This window comes from Bombina bombina, chromosome 3 (genome assembly GCF_027579735.1).
Source record: "Bombina bombina isolate aBomBom1 chromosome 3, aBomBom1.pri, whole genome shotgun sequence".
NCBI lineage: Eukaryota > Metazoa > Chordata > Amphibia > Anura > Bombinatoridae > Bombina > Bombina bombina.
This window is the reverse complement of record NC_069501.1, coordinates 1,161,349,912-1,161,370,753: the sequence shown is the minus strand read 5'-3', so window position 1 is coordinate 1,161,370,753 and position 20,842 is coordinate 1,161,349,912. Positions and strand designations below refer to the sequence as shown.

The window sequence follows — 20,842 nt, the reverse complement described above, 5'->3', positions numbered from 1 at the left end:
GCTCGATGCGTATGGAGCTGTCATATGGCTCAGCCCCTCATATGGCCTGTGCCCACCATGCGCTCCACTGCTCGGTGCAGCCTGGTAAAGGCAAAACTCCTGCCCCCTGGGCCAAAATGGAAGCCAGCCTAAAAATTTCCCCCAAAGGCTCTGCTAAGAGCTGAAACGTTGCCGGAACTACTTTCTTCACACTATTGGGGCTCACTAAGGACACCGTACTCCAGGAAACACTGAAGCAACAAACGGACATCACACAGCTGAGGGTGGAATTCCAGAGGGTGCAGGGGAGAGGAGCTCGGCAGCTTTCTTCCTATCACACACAGAGGGTTCCCAGAGCTGTTTCATGCTGGCGGTATAACCGCTACACTGGATTACAAAAACACTTGGAGCTCCTGAACAAATTAAGGTACTGTTTCTCCATGGCTATAACCTGTGTAGGATTGCCGTTTTACACCAATCCTAAAACTTTGAAATTGAATTGAGCATCATTGTTGCAGCTCATTGTTATTTTGCTTAAATAACAGGATTCGTTTTCTCTCATTAGTACTGCTTTTTTTGCTTCCTTAACCCTGTCTGCAGCAGAGGCTAAGTATTTTGAAGTGTCTTTAGAGGTCTTCTCTCTACATAGATAGGTCACTTGCAGAGAATTACTCATTTTATATAAACAAGCTTTTATGCATTTATTTATGTACATTTAGTATTGCCTTTTTATATTTATCTCATTATATGAATTATTTCGCTTACCACTCTTTTAATACATTTAGTAAAGTCTAATTAAATTATATTTTAACATTCATTTCAATTGGCTGTTTTTTTTTTTCTTGATCATTTACCTATCATTTGTTGAAAGTTTTTTTTTCTTGATCATTTACCTATCATTTGTTAAAAGATTTTTTTCATATGTATTAGGACATAATCAACTCAAATATTTTTTTTACCTACCCTTTAAAGCGCCCACAGTACTTGTTTTTTTCACTTAAAAATTTCCCCCATCAGAGCCTGTTGTCCTCTCCCCAGAGGCTCATGCTCCACACTAAAACTGATCCGCAACATGTTGCTCCGAGCCCCAAGGTTCTGTTGCCCCCACCCCACACTCTCTCTCAAACCATGCACCCTGCCCCCAAGAAACACACCAGCATTCTGCCTTTTCCAAGTCCCCATTGTGCCGAAGGAACTAGAGGAGCCGCATATACCGCCACCTGCCTGACTTCTACCACAGCATGCCTGCCTCCGGCACCTCCCACCCAGGATCCCCGGACTCCCGACTCACCTGCGCCATCACCGTCACCGCTCCGCTCGACTGACCTGCTGCTACTCCGCCCGCAACTGGAAATGACACCACTGCCGTGACTACCGGAAGTGACGTCATGACCGCACCATACTGCCTGGAATTCGCAGCTGGAGGAGGAAGCCCCGCCCACCGCTCCCGGAGAAGGCCCGACGCCTGCCGGAACGCCGCCTGCAGAACCCGGGTAACCACCGCCGGACTGCCCGCCGACCCCCACTACGCCTGGACTGGATACCGCCGCAAGGACCTAGACCAAGGTCGCAACCGTAGTCATCACTGCCTCAGGAATGGGTAATTCCGGTAAGCAATCCAACCGGTACAGGCCAGCTAGGCCTCCCGGCCCACCGGAACCACCAATGAAGGGATTCCAACTGGGTAGGCCGCCACCCAAGTTACTCCGATACAGGGAAGGAGGGGGGAAGGCCACTTGGCCACCGGGTGAATATCCCGATTACGACCCAAAGACGAGCGGTCTTTGGGTTGTAAACATGATATTTCACCTGGTGGCTCAACACCACAGACCCCAGATCCCCGGGGCACCTAAGCTTACATTCCTGCTTTTAAAAATAAAGATACCAAAAGAACGAAGAAAAACTGATAATAAGATAAATTAGAAAGTTGCTTAAAAATGCCTGCTCTATCTGAATCATGTTATTCTCAGACTAATCTTTTCTTTGAATGAATAATTTTATCTAGCATTTATTTAGTGTTTCATGTCCCTTTCCTTTAATAGAAACACTGGTACAGTTTCTATAATTTTGTACACATAATAAAATATAAAAACAATAACAATAAATGTATTACATTATAAAAAGGTATTTAATTGTGATTAATGCAACAAATCATTTGTTCCTTTAAAGTATTTTTTGTTTTTCTGTTATCATTGTATAAATGACTTACAAACTTTGATAACTGATCGTAATATCTTCTGAAATCTTCTGAAATTTTATTTTTGTTTTAAAGGGGCAAAAGCACAGAAATCAGACGCTTTACACACAGCTAACAGTATTGTTATCAGAGGTAAAGAACTGTCACCGTTGTCTATTTGATGTAATTAACTACAAAATATGTTGCTTCAAAAATATAACATCGCAAGAAAATACTCATGAGTCTGATTATTCATTGATTACTGTTGATACTATTGTACAATTGCTAACCTAATTAGTAAATATATTTTATAGGTTTGTGCAGATTTGTTGTTACTTGTATTTAAATTTGCATATTTGAGAATGAATTAAATACAAGTACTAAAGCAAAATAAATGCATAAATAAATAAATAAATACATAGGAGGGTGGAGCCGGTAGTAGTTAAGATGGCCGCATAAATTCTCAGCTCTGTATAAGCTACTAGCAAAAAGGGGCACATATTCGATAAAACATACAGCTACCTAAGGAATCTATATACCCTTGGAATCCGGAACACCCACTGCACATTTTAATACTATTGGCACTTGCGGAGATGGACTGATTGCACCGGTGTAAGACACGCCGCGGATCTGCACCACAACACGGGCATTCACTGGGCCTAAGACACATTGCCATATAAACTCCAAGAACATCCATCATAAGGTAACAACAGGAATACGCAAACGGGGAGCATAGAATACACGCTACATAAACCAAGCGTCTATGAGATCCACCTTACAAGGCAATAGACACGCTGAAATCACGGTACACCATCTAAGTGCACCCGGAGATACATAGCCGATTACAGCGTTCCTCAAAGAACAACTGCTCAAAAGGTAAAACACATCACAGTTCTTTATGAACGGACCACAAGAGCCGCACTAAAACATTAAGCTAAAATAAGGGGAAAAAAACAAGTCTACATTTATTGTACGCATTGTGATGTGAGCGCTAAAAGCTAAAAAGGTTATATGAACTAAAAACAGTACAATTTATTACAGAAACCTAAAATACAAATAACAATGGATAAAAGCTACATGGATCCATGTTCTGTCTAAAATTGTATACTACACGTATGATACCAAGGAGATGATGTACAAAATAGTATACACAGCGAAAAGTATAACAAAAACAAAATTATATTTTGTGATATATGTGACAATTAAAAAGTCAAAAATTGGCTAAATATAGGTGAAAAATGAACGGGAGAGTGTCCTGAATAAATAGTGTCCAATAAATCCAATAACTAATATCCAAAACGCTGCTAAATAATATTCAGTCCACCTTCATTGTGTTGAGAAGTAGTAGATGTATGTGGTTAAAATAACACTATAGGAATGCAAAAAAAGTGCAAAAAGTGCAGAAATCTAAAATGTATAATCAAAACAGTCAATGCAAAAGGTTGGTTACAAAAAGTAATCTTAACAATGCAGTGGAGATCAAAAGCAATACTGTGAAAAAAATAAAAAATATAACACATACTATTATACACATTGTGTTACAATATAAAAATAACACACTACTTTAATATATTAGTGACTCTAGGCATATACAAATAGAACAGCACCTCAAGTGAATTACTCATGCAATAAGAGGGAAATATTAGTGCTAATAGTTCCCTTAGATTTTCAAATTAGATTCATGTACTGAACTTTATACCATGCAATCATAGCACTGGACTCTCATAAATATAAACCACCTATCAGAAGAGACAAGAAATAACAGCAAACTCGTCTGAACATAAAACTTCTCCCTAAACATTATATCTCTGCAATAGCTAAATGGCCTCAAAACGCAATACTAAAATGGACAAGCCGTCTAAGAACCTGCCGACTAAAGGTCAGTCAGTGGCATCTTTTTTTAACCCCTCAGACAGCCCAAATAGACCTATCTCTTAAGCCTCTTCACCCCCAACAACTCCCTGCATAAATACCAATAAAAGACAAGGTACAAGTGCCATCTGCAGTTCTCTCAGCTTTACCATCTAAACAAGATATCGCGGACATAGTCTGTGCATGTATCATTGAGGATTCAATTAACCCCTTAAGGACCAGCGACGTACCCTGTATGTCACTGGCCTTTTTTTGGGACTTGATTGTTTTATAGCGCGGTCTTGCCACCAGCGTTGAGACTGCTCTATTCCACAAAGCCTGCTGGAGGGAGTGGATTAATAGTGTGTTCTTGCTAGACTTGTGCTATTATGTCCTGAAAAAACCCTTAACGACCAGTAACATACAGAGTACATTGTGGTCATTAAGGGGTTAAAACATGATGTTAATACATTGGGATTTAGGGTTGAAGCCCTAGGAGATGGAAATGATAATATGAGAGAATAATTTGAGAAGTTGCAATAACAAGTGGAGTCCTACCATTCAGCTATTGACTCTCTACATACTAAAATAGAGGACTTAGAAAATAGAAGCAGGAGGAAGAACCTCCACATCCGAGGAGTACCGAGAAGTTATATATCCCACATATCTACCTGCTCTATTCGTCCACCTCAAAGGCGATAACTCAAAAGAAGAGATCCTATGGTATAGAGCTCATAGAGCTCTGAGAGCTAGGCCCCGGACTCTGCACCACCCAGAGATATAATCATAAAGTTTAAAAATTATAAGGATAAGGAAGAGCTTCTCAATCTGTCAAGAAAAAATCATCCAATCAGATTCAAGGGGCACAGTAATTCAGCTATTTGCTGATCTATCACAGAGAACTCTACAAAACCGAAAATAATTTTCTCCCCTAACCCACCAGGCGTATTCCATATAGTTGGGGTTTTCTATCCCACTTATTAGTAATATATGAAGATGGACACTTAATATGCAGAGATTCATCAGATGTTCAACATTTCTGTGATGCCTTGGGTCTAGATCTACCGGACTTACCCATACTGTCCGCAGCGGAACCAACTAAACACCCAGGATAACACCAACACATGGTCTACAACTTGTGCTAAATTATCAAGAAAAGCTTCCTATTCTCAAGTTTCAGAGTCCACAACTCTAAGACAGACAAAACCCAAGTCACCTCGATATGGACCCTGACTTAACTACAGTGCATAAGAAAGCCATATTTGCTGTATGTGAATCTATGAGAACAGAAAATTGTATACATTTGGAAATGCACTAACATTGTACATGAAAGCTCGGATACCACATAATACCACTGACCCATCTTATCTTAAGGAGGGCCATTTCCTTGGAATTGCTGGCCTGATATATGGCAGACCAATCACTCTGATCAATATATATGCCCCCAATACACACCATATCCCTTTCTTCAGATCCCTCTTTCACAAACTCATAGATATTCCAAAGACCCTGTCTTCCTAGGAGACTTTAACTTCCCGTTCCAACCTTCAGTTGATACTTCTAACCCAGTCCCTAGAATCCCGAAATGCACAGCTTCTTACTTATGGAAAGAACTTAGAGATCACAATTTATATGATATTTGGCGATTTGCTTACCCCTCAACTAGAGATTATACCTTCTACTCTAACCCTTCACAAACATATAGTAGGATAGATTATATCCTAACCAATCAACTGGGACTATCCATGATCGCTACCTCCACTATACTACCTAAATTCTGGTCTGATCATTCTGCTGTAATCGTACAAATTAAGTGGCCCAATACTCCTATTAGCCCATATCAATGGCGACTAGTTGGAACACTACTATCCCATCAACCTTTTGTTGAACACCTTGCCACCACAATATCAGAATACATTCAAATTAACAGGGACTCAGTTGATGACTCCTTGATTGTACGGGAATCCTACAAATGTACACTTAGAGGTGAATTCATCAAATATATCCAGACAATTGAACTCTAAGCTAACCACAGAATTAGCTCGATTATGCAACCCTACTAACTCTACTATTTTGACCGAAATACATAAAGTAAGGGATCAATTAGATACTTTCCTAGCCATAGAACACCAAACATCATCACTCAAACTAAAACAGAAATTATATCATGAAGGGAACAAAGCAGGGAAAATGATGGCTAGAACTCTGAAATGCACCAAGGTAAAATCGTTCATTCATGAACTTAGAACTCATCAAAACACCCTAGGCCAAACAATCCCCAAAATATTAGATCAATTCCATCAATATTACTCAAAATGATATCATATTCGTGATAATCCCAGAAATCAAACCACAGACAAACACAAACCCCTCGAAATATATTTAACTTCATGTAACCTCCCTACACTCGCTTCTATACAGAGTGAGTAATTAGAATCCCCAATAACATCAATGGAAATCGCATCAGCCATAAAAGATTTAAAACCCGGAAAAATCCCAGGCCCTGAAGGGTTCTCTGCTAAATATTACCAGCTCTTTGCCATGACCCTCATACCTCATTTACTTAATTTATACAATAGTGTCTCATCCACTAACAATTTCCCCTCTTCGATGCTAGAAGCACATGTAGTGGTCCTGCCTAAAACAGGTAAACCACCAGACACCCCCAAAAAAAATAAGTCGACCCATTTCCCTACTGAATGTAGATACAAACATTTTTGCAAAGATTGTCATCCTGATTGAATAATTTACTACTACCCCATTTGATACATCTCAATCAAGTGGGTTTTACCCCTTACAGAGAAGCCCAAGACAATACTTTGAAAATGATCAATCTGAATTGAATACACAAAAAAAAACTAAAACCCCAATGGACACGGAGAAAGCTTTTGATAGGCTACATTGGAATTTTCTTAAACAGGTTTTAATTAAATTTGGATTCCCGGAATCATTCATATAAAAAAATAATGGTTTTATACAGCACACCAAATGCCAAAATAAAATGAAATGACTTGTTATCTCCCCCCTTCACAATACATAATGGCACGAGACAGGGTTGCCTGCTATCCCACTCCTCTTTGCCCTATGGAGGCTATAGTAGCCAGAATCAGAAATAACACAACTATTTCTCACATTAAAATAAAATAAAAAGAATATAAAATTTCCCTATATGCTGATGATATCTTTTTGACCATCACCAACCTGCTGACATCCCTTAAAGAACTAAATACTGAGTTTCAAATGTACAGCAAATTCTCCAATTTTAAAATAAATGCTTCAAAATCAGAGTTTATTGGAATTGAAACACCAGAAACAGTTATCAACCAAATAACAATGAAATACTTAATCATCTATCATTGGGATAATATACCTTGATTTAAAGAATGCTATATTCATGTATGTATGAGAAGTGAACTTGATCAGATAACCGTTTAAGCATACACATTATCAAATGATACTAAATTTTAAAAATATGTCAGCGTTATTTCTTATATTGTAGTATGCACTTCTTTTCAAATGACACAAATATCTTGTATTATGTAACCCAGATACAAAGTACTATATTTAACAGATGTTGTATTACATTATTTATGTTTTATCTCTGTTTATTAAGTAAAATAAAAAAAATACATATACGTACATTAAATGTTTGCTTAAGCATAATTTTTCTATTTACCTACTTTATTTTGAAAATGAAGGACAAAGGATCACATGCACTAAATGAAGAGTTGAGAACTTTGTCCACAAGAGCATGGTCTGTCAATCATCCATGTGTTTGGGGTGATTTATCTCCACCAACTCAATAGTATGACATAACTTTCGGTGCACAGGATCCATTTTCTTCTGTGATTCCAGCACTGGCAGGCTTGATGTGGAGTCTAGATAATCTGGGGGTAAAGCCTCAGTAGTCTGGGATGACCTATGGTGGGTTCTGGGAGGTCCTGAGTTGTCATTTGCATGTTGGGAAAAGGTTTCGGTTTTCCTGGGTGGGGTCAAAGTAGTATAATTTTTTTAAGGGAAACCAAGACTTATTTAAATATTGGCCCAGAAAGATAGTATTATTGAAACCCAGTTTATTTTTAAGGTTCTCCATTTTAAACCTATAGATGTTTAGTGTGGGCAATTCTCAGATTGTACCATAAATACATTATTATTATTATTAGTATTATTTTATGGAAGATATAATCTATATAAACATTATTTAATATTCAGTCAGGCCCTGGCTGTTTACAAATCTTGCAGTAAACATATTAATATTTCCTGTTATTAGCTATCACATGTTCATTCATTACAGGTCTTAGAATGTAATATACCCTTTTCATGGGCGCTCATACGCAATTATATTTAAAATTTGGATATTAAAAGAACATTGTATGCAATAATTTTATTTTTATTTTGAAGGGGCAGCATTTCAAGATGATTTCAGTTGTGTACTTCCTTCTAATGCTCATTGGGTGATAAGTACTAAAGTTATTTGGATGATAAATACTTCCTGCTAATGTTTATTGGGTCCTCAACGGCGGTACTTGGCGGCGTGTAGGCTCCTCTTCATGTGATCGTCCGTCGCACACTGAAGATTGAATGCAAGGTACCCCATATTTATTTAGGTACCTTGCATTCCTATTGGCTGAAATTTTGAAATCCGCCAATAGGATGAGAGCTACTAAAATCTTATTGGCTGATTTGAACAACCAATAAGATTTCAGTAGCTCTAATCCTATTGGCTGATTTCAAAAGTTCAGCCAATAGGAATGCAAGGTACCCCAAATTGAATGCGGTACCTTGCATTCAATATTCAGTGTTCAATGGACATTGGATGGAGAGGAGCCTCCATGCTGCCGAGGACCGCCGCTGGGGATCCACGCATCAGGGAAGACCGCTCCGCACATCTGCTCTGCCTTTGTTCCGGATGAAGATAGAAGATGATGGAGCCGCCTGGAAGAAGACCTCCGCCAGACTTCAGGAACGATGAGTACCTATTTGGGGCTTAGTCTTAGGCTTTTTTTTTTGTGATGGCTTTAAATGCCCATACAAATGCCCCTTTAGGGGCAATGGGTAGTTTAGGGGGTTTTGGTGGGTAGGGGGGTTTACTGTTAGGGGGTAATTAATAATTTTTTTAAGTAAAAGCTGTTTAGCTGTTTAATTTCTGTAATTTTACTTTTTTATTTTTTGTAACTTTTGCTTAGGGGGTTGTATTTTTTTAAACATAGACTTCCCTCTGGGCAGGCTTATCACCTAGTTAACAATAACAATGTTTTGAGTACAATGTCCGGTATTAATCAAAAGTGAATTGATTTACACAGAACCACAAAATTGCTTCTATTAAACACAAAGTTATGAATAACTGATACCAACTGCTCATTTTAAAACATTTTTATTCTATCCATTAAGGCATGATAATTGCTGAATAGCATTCAATTATTTAAATGTAAGAAAAGAAAAATAAACAATAACATATAAACTTAATTAAACTGACATTAAAAACAGGAACAAAAGATGTATGTGTATACTGTAAATAGAAAAGCCATCCATTTGCTTTACATGCAATTGGAATATTAATTATTTATTACTTTAAAAAAATACTTTCATTTCCAAACATTTCCCAATATAAATAAAGCACAAACTACTAAAGCACCATACAGCAAGTTATTTAAATTAAGAAAAATATTTAAAATATTGGCAATTTGGAGGAGTGATTTTTAAAAAAAATTATTTTGTGTTATTTAGATGCAAATATTTTTATGCAAGTTAGAAAAAAAAAATGATCAACATGAACTCTGGTTTTTTTTTGTAAATATCTTCTAAATTGTTACACATTCATTACTTACTAACTTACAATAATTCATGTTACTGAGATGTAGAAACTTTTATAGAATAAAGACATATAATTATTTCATACAGAAACAAAGACAAACATATAAAGTAATACTGAAAATCTACTCAACGAAAATGCATTTAAAACGTTTACCTAACTATACTAATTGATAACCTTTGCCTCAAATTTTTTTTTTTTCTGTACATTTCAAAATAAAATGCATTTCACCTACACAGTCTATTTAGGTATAAGTCAAATTCTTTGGTTTAAACATTTCATGCTTGGTACAATTATTGAATGTGATCTTATCGTCTACTATAAGATACAGATGTATCCTACATTATTGTTTCTTTAAATAGACATTAAAATCAACAAATTCTTCAATGCATATGAAAGAGAAATATTTAGACATGTTAAAAATAAAAATTTTTTACATTAAAGCTGTATAAAAGGATACTAAAACAACCAAAAAATGTATGTTTAGTGCACAACTTGTCCATAGGAAAATTAGATTATTGTCCCTTTAATTAAATGTCCACAAATGTTGTTGTAATAAAGTTTTATATTTATGCACATAACCAGTGAGATTTTTTTTTTTTGAACCGTGCTGTAATCCATAGAAATTAAAAGCCAGCGGTTATATCTATAGATTAAAAGGATAATCTTGCAATGTGCCCTTTGCTTATATTGACTAGAATATCAATTCTATATTTGGTCAGTATACATTAACACGTTGCATTCTTTAAGCTAAGCAATTAAGGAGCACAGCATTAATATATCTTGTTAAAATAAACAGCAAACATAACGTTTTGTATGCCAAGTGATGACAATGATTGATTTGAAAATTGTCCATAACGCTGTAAAGATGTTGGTTTTCTTTCTACTGTTTTCTATCGAGGAGGCCTTGAACTGCAAATACAATCGCAACGCTCATGATGTTCCAACTGTATGTCAACGATAGACATGTTCTTGGCTTTGTTCCTTTTTTTACTGTATCCAGGTTCAGGCATGACTTTTAGAACCTGTAAAAATACAATAATATCCGTCATCAAATTATAAAAATGTTTAAACATTGATAAGGGCATATAAGTCATTAGCTCTTCTTGCTTAGACCATATTATAACAAGTAACTTAGGCCTAGATTTAGAGTTTTGCGGCCAAAGGGGTGCGTTAGCTACGCGTGTTTTCCCCCCCCCCGCACCTTTTAAATAACGCTGGTATTTAGAGTTCTTTGAAGGGCTGCGTTAGGCTCCAAAAAGGGAGCGTAAAGGCATATTTACCGCCACTTCAACTCTCAAAACCAGCGTTGCTTACGGTAGCGGTAAGCTGGAAAAACGTGCTTGTGCACAATTCCCCCATAGGAAACAATGGGGCAGTTTGGGCTGAAAAAAAACCTAACACCTGCAAAAAAGCAGCGTTCAGCTCCTAACGCAGCCCCATTGTTTCCTTTGGGGAAACGGTTTCTAAGTCTGCACCTAACACCCTAACATGAACCCCGAGTCTAAACACCCCTAACCTTACACTTATTAACCCCTAATCTGCCGCCCCCGCTATCGCAGATCAGCCAACTGAATGTGAGCTCAATCTGATTGGCTGATTGGATCAGCCAATCCGAATGAACTTGAATCTGATTGGCTGATTCAATCAGCCAATCAGATTTTTCCTACCTTAATTCCGATTGACTGATAGAATCTTATCAGCCAATCGGAATTCGAGGGACGCCATCTTGGATGACGTCCCTTAAAGGAACCTTCATTCGGTGTTAGGACGTCGTTAGAAGAGGATGGATCCGCGCCGGCTGCTTCAAGATGGACCCGCTCCGCTCCGGATGGAAGAAGATAGAAGATGCCACCTGGATGAAGACTTCCGACCCTCTGGAGGACCTCTAAAGGCCGTATAGGATGAAGACTTCAGACCCTCTTCTGGACGGATCGGATGGTACCCGGCTGGGTGAAGACAAGGTAGGAAGATCTTCAGGGGCTTAGTGTTAGGTTTTTTAAGGGGGGTTTGGGTGGGTTAGATTAGGGGTATGTGGGTGGTGGGTTGTAATGTTGGGGGGGTATTGTATGTTCTTTTTACAGGCAAAAGAGCTGATTTCTTTGGGGCATGCCACGCAAAAAGCCCTTTTAAGGGCTGGTAAGGTAATAGAGCTGTTAACTTTTTATTTTAGATTAGGGTAGGGCATTTTTTTATTTTGGGGGGCTTTGTTATTTTTTTAGGGGGCTTAGAGTTGGTGTAATAAGTTTACAATTCTTGTAATCTTTTTTATTTTCTGTAATTTAGGGTTTGTTTTTTTGTAATTTAGTTTAGTTGATTTAATTGTAGGTAATTGTAGGTAGTTTAGTTAATGTATTTATTGATAGTGTAGTGTTAGGTTTAATTGTAACTTAGGTTAGGATTTACTTTACAGGTAATTTTGTAATTATTTTAACTAGGTAGCTATTAGATAGTAAATAACTATTTAATAGCTATTGTACCTGGTTAAAATAAATACAAAGTTGCCTGTAAAATAAATATAAATCCTAATATAGCTACAATGTAATTATTAGTTATATTGTAGCTATATTAGGGTTTATTGTACAGGTAAGTATTTAGCTTTAAATAGGATTATTTTTTTTAATAAGATTTAATTTATTTAGTTAGAATAAAATTATATTTAATTTAGGGGGGTGTTAGGGTTAGACTTAGCTTTAGGGGTTAATACATTTATTAGAGTAGCGGCGAGGTCCGGTCGGCAGATTAGGGGTTAATACTTGAAGTTAGGTGTTGCAGATGTTAGGGAGGGCAGATTAGGGGTTAATAAAATTTATTATAGGGTTTGCGAGGCGGGAGTGAGGCGGTTTAGGGGTTAATACATTTATTATAGTGGCAGCGAGGCAAAATAAACTGTCTGGGAGAATTTGGAGCTTCTCAGCTAGCTGTCCTCAGTTCACAGGTACCCAGAATCCTTATGACCACTGTCAATTTATTATAGCTGATTCATAGACCTCTAGTTATCAAGCTCCGGATGTACCTGCCTTCGCCGGCCCCAATACGCTCGCCTCACATCGCCGCCACGGACCTAAATAGGGGTTAATAAGTGAAGGTAAGGTGGAGGCGATGTTGGGGGGGCAGATTAGGGGTTAATAAATATTATGTAGGTGTCGGTGATGTTAGGGGCAGCAGATTAGGGGTACATAGGGATAATGTAGGTGGCGGGGGTGTCCGGTCGGCAGATTAGGGGTTACATTTTTTTATTATAGTGGCGGTGATGTGGGGGGGCCTCGGTTTAGGGGTACATAGGTAATTTATGGGTGTTAGTATACTTTAGAGCACAGTAGTTAAGAGCTTTATAAACCGGTGTTAGCCCATAAAGCTCTTAACTCCTGACTTTTTTCTGCGGCTGGAGTCTTGTCGGTAGAGGTGTAATGCTCACTTCAGCCAAGACTCTAAATACCAGCGGTAGGAAGATCCCATTGAAAAGATAGGATACGCAATTGGCATAAGGGGATCTGCGGTATGGAAAAGTAGCGGCTGGAAAGTGAGCATAAGACCCTTTCCTGGCTGACTCTAAATACCAGCGGGCAGTAAAAAGCAGCGTTAGGACCCCGCTGGTTTTGACGGCTAACGCAGAACTCTAAATCTAGGCATTAATGTTTTGAAAACTGGTGCATTTTGATGTGGAAAAATCACTTCTGCATCAAGATATCAAACAAAATAAATGATTTTGCACATGGGCAGCCAGTCAAGTGCTGCATGAGCAATTTATTAGTTTACAAATAATAACAATCTTATTCCCACTTGGTAAGCAGTCTAAAAGATAACAGAAGTGCCACCGCGTAGGCTAAAGATGACAATTCTTTGTCCCTCAAGTGATGTGCCTGGGTCAGCTCTTCTTAAAGACAAATCTCCAATGCACTGTAACAACAATAAAAGAAAGAGAAGGCCAACCAATGGCGCAATATCACTACTATTGCTTAATGTTGCCTCTTAAATACCCATCCCATTGGAAGAATACGCACAAAGATTATGCCCCTATTACAAGGTGCAAAATAAACTGTCTGGGAGAATTTGGAGCTTCTCAGCTAGCTGTCCTCAGTTCACAGGTACCCAGAATCCTTATGACCACTGTCAATTTATTATAGCTGATTCATAGGCCTCTAGTTATCAAGCTCCGGATGTACCTGCCTTCGCCGGCCCCAATACGCTCACCTCACATCGCCGTCACGGACCTGAATATGTTCGCCAAAGTTATCAAAAAAGCTGTCAAAAAGCCGTGCACCAAGTATGGGGCATTGAGCAGTGGACTGTGATAGTTATCACTCATCCGATCTCGCTGCTCTTCAGCTTTTTTACAGCTTTATTGATAAGCTGTCACTAAGCACCCATACTAACTATACTGTTCTACCCCCTATACCGTCGCCCCCGGAGCCCCCCGCAACTAAATAAAGTTATTAACCCCTTAACCGCCGCTCCTAGACCCCGTTGCAACTAAATAAATTGTTTAACCCTTAAACCGCTGCTCCCGGACCCCACCGCCACCTATATTAAACATATTAACCCCTAATCTGCCCCCCTACACCGTCGCCACCTATAATAAATTTATTAACCCTTATCCTGCCCCCCCCTACACCGCCGCAACCTATAATAAAATTATTAACCCCTAAACCTAAGTCTAACACTAACCCTAACACCCCCCTAACTTAAATATTAATTATATAAATCTAAATAAATATTACTCTTATTAAATTAGTTGTTCCTATTTAAAACTAAATACTTACCTATAAAATAAACCCTAATATAGCTACAATATTACTAATAATTATAATGTAGCTATTTTAGGATTTATATTTATTTTACAGGCAAATTTAAATTTATTTTAACTAGGTACAATAGCTATTAAATAGTTATTAACTATTTAATAGCTACCTAGATAAAATAAAGTCAAATTTACCTGTAAAATAAAAACTAACCTAAGTTACAATTACACCTAACACTACACTATCATTAAATAAATTATTCCTATTTAAAACTAAATACTTACCTGTAAAATAAACCCTAAGATAGCTACAATGTAATTAATAATTACATTATAGCTATTTTAGGGTTTCTATTTATTTTACAGGTAACTTGGTATTTATTTTAACTAGGTACAATAGCTATTAAATAGTTAATAACTAATTACTAATAATTATAATGTAGCTATTTTAGGATTTATATTTATTTTACAGGCAAATTTAATTTTATTTTAACTAGGTACAATAGCTATTAAATAGTTATTAACTATTTAATAGCTACCTAGATAAAATAAAGTCAAATTTACCTGTAAAATAAAAACTAACCTAAGTTACAATTACACCTAACACTACACTATCATTAAATAAATTATTCCTATTTAAAACTAAATACTTACCTGTAAAATAAACCCTAAGATAGCTACAATGTAATTAATAATTACATTATAGCTATTTTAGCGTTTCTATTTATTTTACAGGTAACTTGGTATTTATTTTAACTAGGTACAATAGCTATTAAATAGTTAATAACTATTTAATAACTACCTAGCTAAAAGAAATAAAAAATTACCTGTAAAATAAATCCTAACCTAAGTTACAATTAGACCTAACACTACACTATCGTTAAATTAATTAAATAAATTACCTACAAGTAGCTACAATTAAATACAATTAAATAAACTAACTAAAGTACAAAAAAAAATGAACACTAAATTACAGAAAATAAAAAAAGATTACAAGAATTTTAAACCAATTACACCTAATCTAAGCCCCCTAATAAAATAAAAAAACAAAATAATAAAAGTCCCTACCCTATACTAAATTAAAAGGTAACCAGCTCTTTTACCAGCCCTTAAAAGGGCTTTTTGCGGGGCATGCCCCAAAGTAATCAGCTCTTTTGCATGTAAAAAAAAAATACAACCCCCCCACCCAACATTAAAACCCACCACCCACATACCCCTACTCTAACCCAACCCCCCCTTAAATAAACCTAACACTACCCCCCTGAAGTTCTCCCTACCTTGAGTCGTGTTCACCCAGCCGGGCCGAAGTCATCATCCAAGGGGCGCTGAAGATGTCTTCCATCCGATAGAAGTCTTCATCCAAGGGGCGCTGAAGAGGTCTTCCATCCGATAGAAGTCTTCATCCAGGTGGCGTCTTCAATCTTCATCCATCTGGAGCGGAGCAGAGCCATCTTCAAAGCAGCCGACGCAGAGCCATCCTTCTTCACCGACGCCTACTCGCCGAATGAATATTCCTTTAAGTGACGTCATCCAAGATGGCGTCCCTCGAATTCCGATTGGCTGATAGGATTCTATCAGACAATCAGATTGAGCTTGCAATCTATTTGCTGTTCCGATCAGAATGCGAGCTCAATATGATTGGCTGATTGGATCAGCCAATCGGATTGAACTTCAATCTGATTGACTGATTGAATCAGCCAATCACATTTTTCCTACCTTAATTCCGATTGGCTGATAGAATCCTATCAGCCAATCGGAATTCGAGGGACGCCATCTTGGATGACGTCACTTAAAGAATATTCATTCGGCGAGTAGGCGTCGGTGAAGAAGGATGGCTGCGCTTCGGCTGCTTTTAAGATGGCTCCGCTCCGGATGGATGAAGATTGAAGACGCCGCCTGGAGGAAGACTTCTATCGGATGGAAGACCTCTTCAGCGCCCCTTGGATGAAGACTTCTATCAGATGGAAGACCTCTTCAGCGCCCCTTGGATGAAGACTTCTATCGGATGGAAGACATCTTCAGCGCCCCTTGGATGATGACTTCGGCCCGGCTGGGTGAACACGACTCAAGGTAGGGAGAACCTCAGGGGGGTAGTGTTAGGTTTATTTAAGGGGGGTTTGGGTTAGAGTAGGGGTATGTGGGTGGTGGGTTTTAATGTTGGGAGGGTTGTATTTTTTTTTACATGCATAAGAGCTGATTACTTTGGGGCATGCCCCCCAAAAAGCCCTTTTAAGGGCTGGTAAAAGAGCTGGTTACCTTGTAATTTAGTATAGGGTAGGGACTTTTATTATTTTTGGGGTTTTTATTTTATTAGGGGGCTTAGATTAGGTGTAATTAGTTTAAAATTCTTGTAATCTTTTTTTATTTTCTGTAATTTAGTGGGTTTTTTGTACTTTAGTTAGTTTATTTAATTGTAGCTACTTGTAGGTAATTTATTTAATTTATTTAATGATAGTGTAGTGTTAGGTTTAATTGTAACTTAGGTTAGGATTTATTTTACAGGTAATTTTGTATTTCTTTTAGCTAGGTAGTTAATTAAATAGTTAATAACTATTTAATAACTATTGTACCTAGTTAAAATAAATACAAAGTTTCCTGTAAAATAAATATAAATCCTAAAATAGCTATAATGTAATTATTAGTTATATTGTAGCTATAATAAGGTTTATTTTATAGGTAAGTATTTAGTTTTAATAGGAATAATTTATTTAATGATAGTGTAGTGTTAGGTGTAATTGTAACTTAGGTTAGTTTTTATTTTACAGGTAAATTTGACTTTATTTTATCTAGGTAGCTATTAAATAGTTAATAACTATTTAATAGCTATTGTACCTAGTTACAATAAATGTAAATTTGCATGTAAAATAAAGATAAATCCTAAAATAGCTACAATATAATTATTAGTAATATTGTAGCTATATTAGGGTTTATTTTATAGGTAAGTATTTATAATATAAACATATTTATTATAGTTGCGGCGGGGTCCGGGAGCGGCGGTTTAGGGGGTAATACATTTATTTAGTTGTGGCGGTGTAGGGGGGGCAGATAAGGGGTGTTTAGACTCAGGGTACATGTTAGGGTGTTAGGTGTAGACAGCTCCCATAGGAATTAATGGGATATCGGGCAGCAGTGAACATGAACTTTCGCTATGGTCAGACTCCCATTGATTCCTATGGGATCCGCCGCCTCCAGGGCGGCGGATTGAAAACCAGGTACGCTGGGCTGGAAAAATGCTGAGCGTACCTGGTAGTCAGTTGATAACTTCCAAAAGTAGTCAGATTGTGCCGAACTTGCATTCGGAACATCTGGAGTGACGTAAGAATCGATCTGTGTCGGACTGAGTCCGGCGGATCGAAGCTTATGTCACTATATTCTACTTTTGCCGGTCTGTAGGGCTTGATAACTTAGGCGAATCAGCCTCGCCACAAATATGCTGCGGAATTCCAGCGTATTTGAGGTTGACGGCTTGATAACTAGAGGCCATAGTGTTAAGTGTTTATTTAATCACTAAACTCAGAAACACTATTTAAAAACCCTTCCAAAACACTTCCGGGTTCTTTTACTTAAATGATACAATATATGTTAAAAACAAATACAGCGGTATTGCTTCCTCAAGCAAATTCTCCTAGACTGCTTTATTTTGGACCTTGTGATAGGTTCATTATCCTAGCGAGTATCCTTCTTATGGGATGATTATTTAAAGGCATAGTAAAGACCAAATTAAACTTTCATAATTCAGATAGGGCATGTAATTTTAAACAACTTTCTAATTTACTTTTATCATCAAATGCTTTGTTCTGTTGATATTCTTAGTTGAAAGCTAAACCTAGGTAGTATCATATGCTAATTTCTAAGCCCTTGAAGGTCACCTCTTATTTGAATGCATTTGACAGTTATTCACAGCTAGAGGGCGTTAGTTCATGTGTTTCATATAGATAACATTGATGTGGATTTATTTAAGAGTCAGCACTAATTGCCTGAAATTCCAGTCTGTCAAAAGATCTGAGACAAGGGGGCAGTCTGGAGAAGCTTAAATACAAGGTAATCGCAGAGGTAAAAAGTATATTAATATAACAGTGTTGGTTATGCAAAACTGGGGAATGGTAAATAAAGGGATTGTCTATATTTTTAAACAATAACATTTTTGGTGTTTACTATCCATTTAAGAGGGAACACAAAGCAATAGTGATATTGTGCCATTGGAGCGCCTTCTCTTTCTTTTATTGTATGAGATTAGCTGAGCAGAATATTTTATGAGAGTACCTGCATGTCTCTTCTATCCAGTATTGTTACTTTGTAACTAAATTGTGAGAATGCTCTCAATTCTGATTTTGAGAGACAGTAAAGTGTAAAATGTATAGTATTATAAATATTATAACCTTCCCATGCTCCTGTGAAGAGTACATTGTGAGAGAGAAATGAGGAATCATAATAAAGGAAATAAAATAGCTGAGTAGTAAAGAAGGACCATCCATAAAAAACATTAAAGCAACATGTTTATACATCTAATATTAATCACCACATTGTAAAATAGTTTCATGCAAATATGTGTTTTAAAATAAAATATATATATATGACTATTTGTTTTAAAAAAATATGCATTGGTTTCCAGATCCAGGTGATGCCCTTGAAAAGTCTCTTAAATGCTGCTTATCTCACTTTTTTGCTGTGGCTAATAAGGTTAACGAGCTCCTGCAACATGTAGGAATATCAAGGTTCTGTATTCATATTTAATAACGTTTTTCTAGTGTTTATTTATTGTAAATATTTCACATTCCAATATTCTTCACATAGGGGATTATATTCTAACTATTTATAAATAGATATTCCTATATATATATATGTACCTATATATAATATATATGTATAGATATATATTGTACCAAAATAACATCAGATTTATGTAGAAATATTTTTTTTATGAAAAAAATTAACATATTATTCTATGTGAAGAACATTGGAATGTGAAATATTCATATGTTCATCTCGGGTTAGCACATATGAGAATATGAGATCAGGTTTGCGTATGGGTCAGGTGACTTCTATGGGTGAATACATTAACACGATTGTGATAGTCTAAGTTTGTCTTTTTGTGTGCATCGAGTTAGCACATGAGCAAAAACTTTTTTGCTTACAACTTGTAATATAAACACTACCCAATGTGCATTCAAAGTTTACTTCTAGTGGAATAAGCCAGTGAGCAGGAGCATAAAATATCACTCCACTTGTAATCTGGGTCTTTATGGAGAATTAAATTTGGAGTTTAATGTCCCTTTAAACTTTATAAAGAGCATTCTGTATTTAATAAATTACATCTTTTGTATCTTGCTGGTTATTTGTTAAGCAATAAAAACTGAAGTGGTAATCAAATACTAAAGGATGAACATATAATATATTATATAAAATCTTATCAGAGTTAAAATGATGCGGTTAATCACAATCTATCATTTGATAATAAGTAATAATATGATCCATATATTAGAAAACGTTTTGCAACAAGGAGATAGATTTATCTCCAAAATAAAATATAGAGAACAAAATAAATATAACCACAAATATATTATTTAATTGGAGAAAATATGGATATTATTTAACCACTGAGAAGATGTGGGAATAAATATAACACACGGCATAGGAAGAAAAAGCACAAACTATCGTCATTAAAGGGACATGAAACCCCAACAAATTCTTTAATAATGTAATTCTAAACAACTTTACAACTAAGTTCTGTTATCTAATTTGCTTCGTTCTCATGATATTCTTTGTTGAAAAGCATATCTACAGTAGGTAGGTTCAGGAGCAGAAAATCAATACTGGGAACTAGCCGCTGATTAGTGGCTGTACATACATGCCTCTTGTCATTGACTTACCTGATGTGTTCAGGTAGCTCCCAGTAGTGCATTGCTGCTCCTTCAACAAAGGATACCAAAAGAAGGAAGCACATTTGATAAAATAAGTCATTTTGAAAGTTGTTTAAAACAGTTTGCTGTATCAAAATAATGAAAGGAACTTTTGGGGGTTTGTGTCTCTAATGAAAAAAATGGATAAACTCCAAAGAGATAAAACAGAAAACAAGCATAATAAATTGCAGGAAGAAGAACGGTTTTAAAAGGAACATTGGCACATGCGCCTATAAGCTCTTATTTTGGTTTGAATGTTGTCTCTCTATCTTTGGAACCATCTGTGATTAAATAAAAGTCAATTTTTATCAAAAGGTTAAAGGGCTGGAAATTGTTTTCATTATAGCTGGTGAGATGTCAGTTTGCTTAAGATCTCTGTCCTT

At 36.7% G+C, this 20,842-nt stretch overlaps 1 protein-coding gene across 1 annotated transcript in view; it reads right to left on the bottom strand.

The window, feature by feature from the left end:
* Positions 1-9,364: 9,364 nt before the first annotated feature.
* PDGFD (platelet derived growth factor D) overlaps positions 9,365-20,842 on the bottom strand; it is a 584,798-nt gene continuing 573,320 nt past the window's right edge. Inside the window, exon 7 of the mRNA XM_053708574.1 lies at positions 9,365-10,843. Within this exon, the coding sequence (XP_053564549.1) occupies positions 10,712-10,843 (132 nt within the window). The 3' untranslated portion in view covers positions 9,365-10,711. The remainder of the gene's footprint in view (positions 10,844-20,842) is intronic.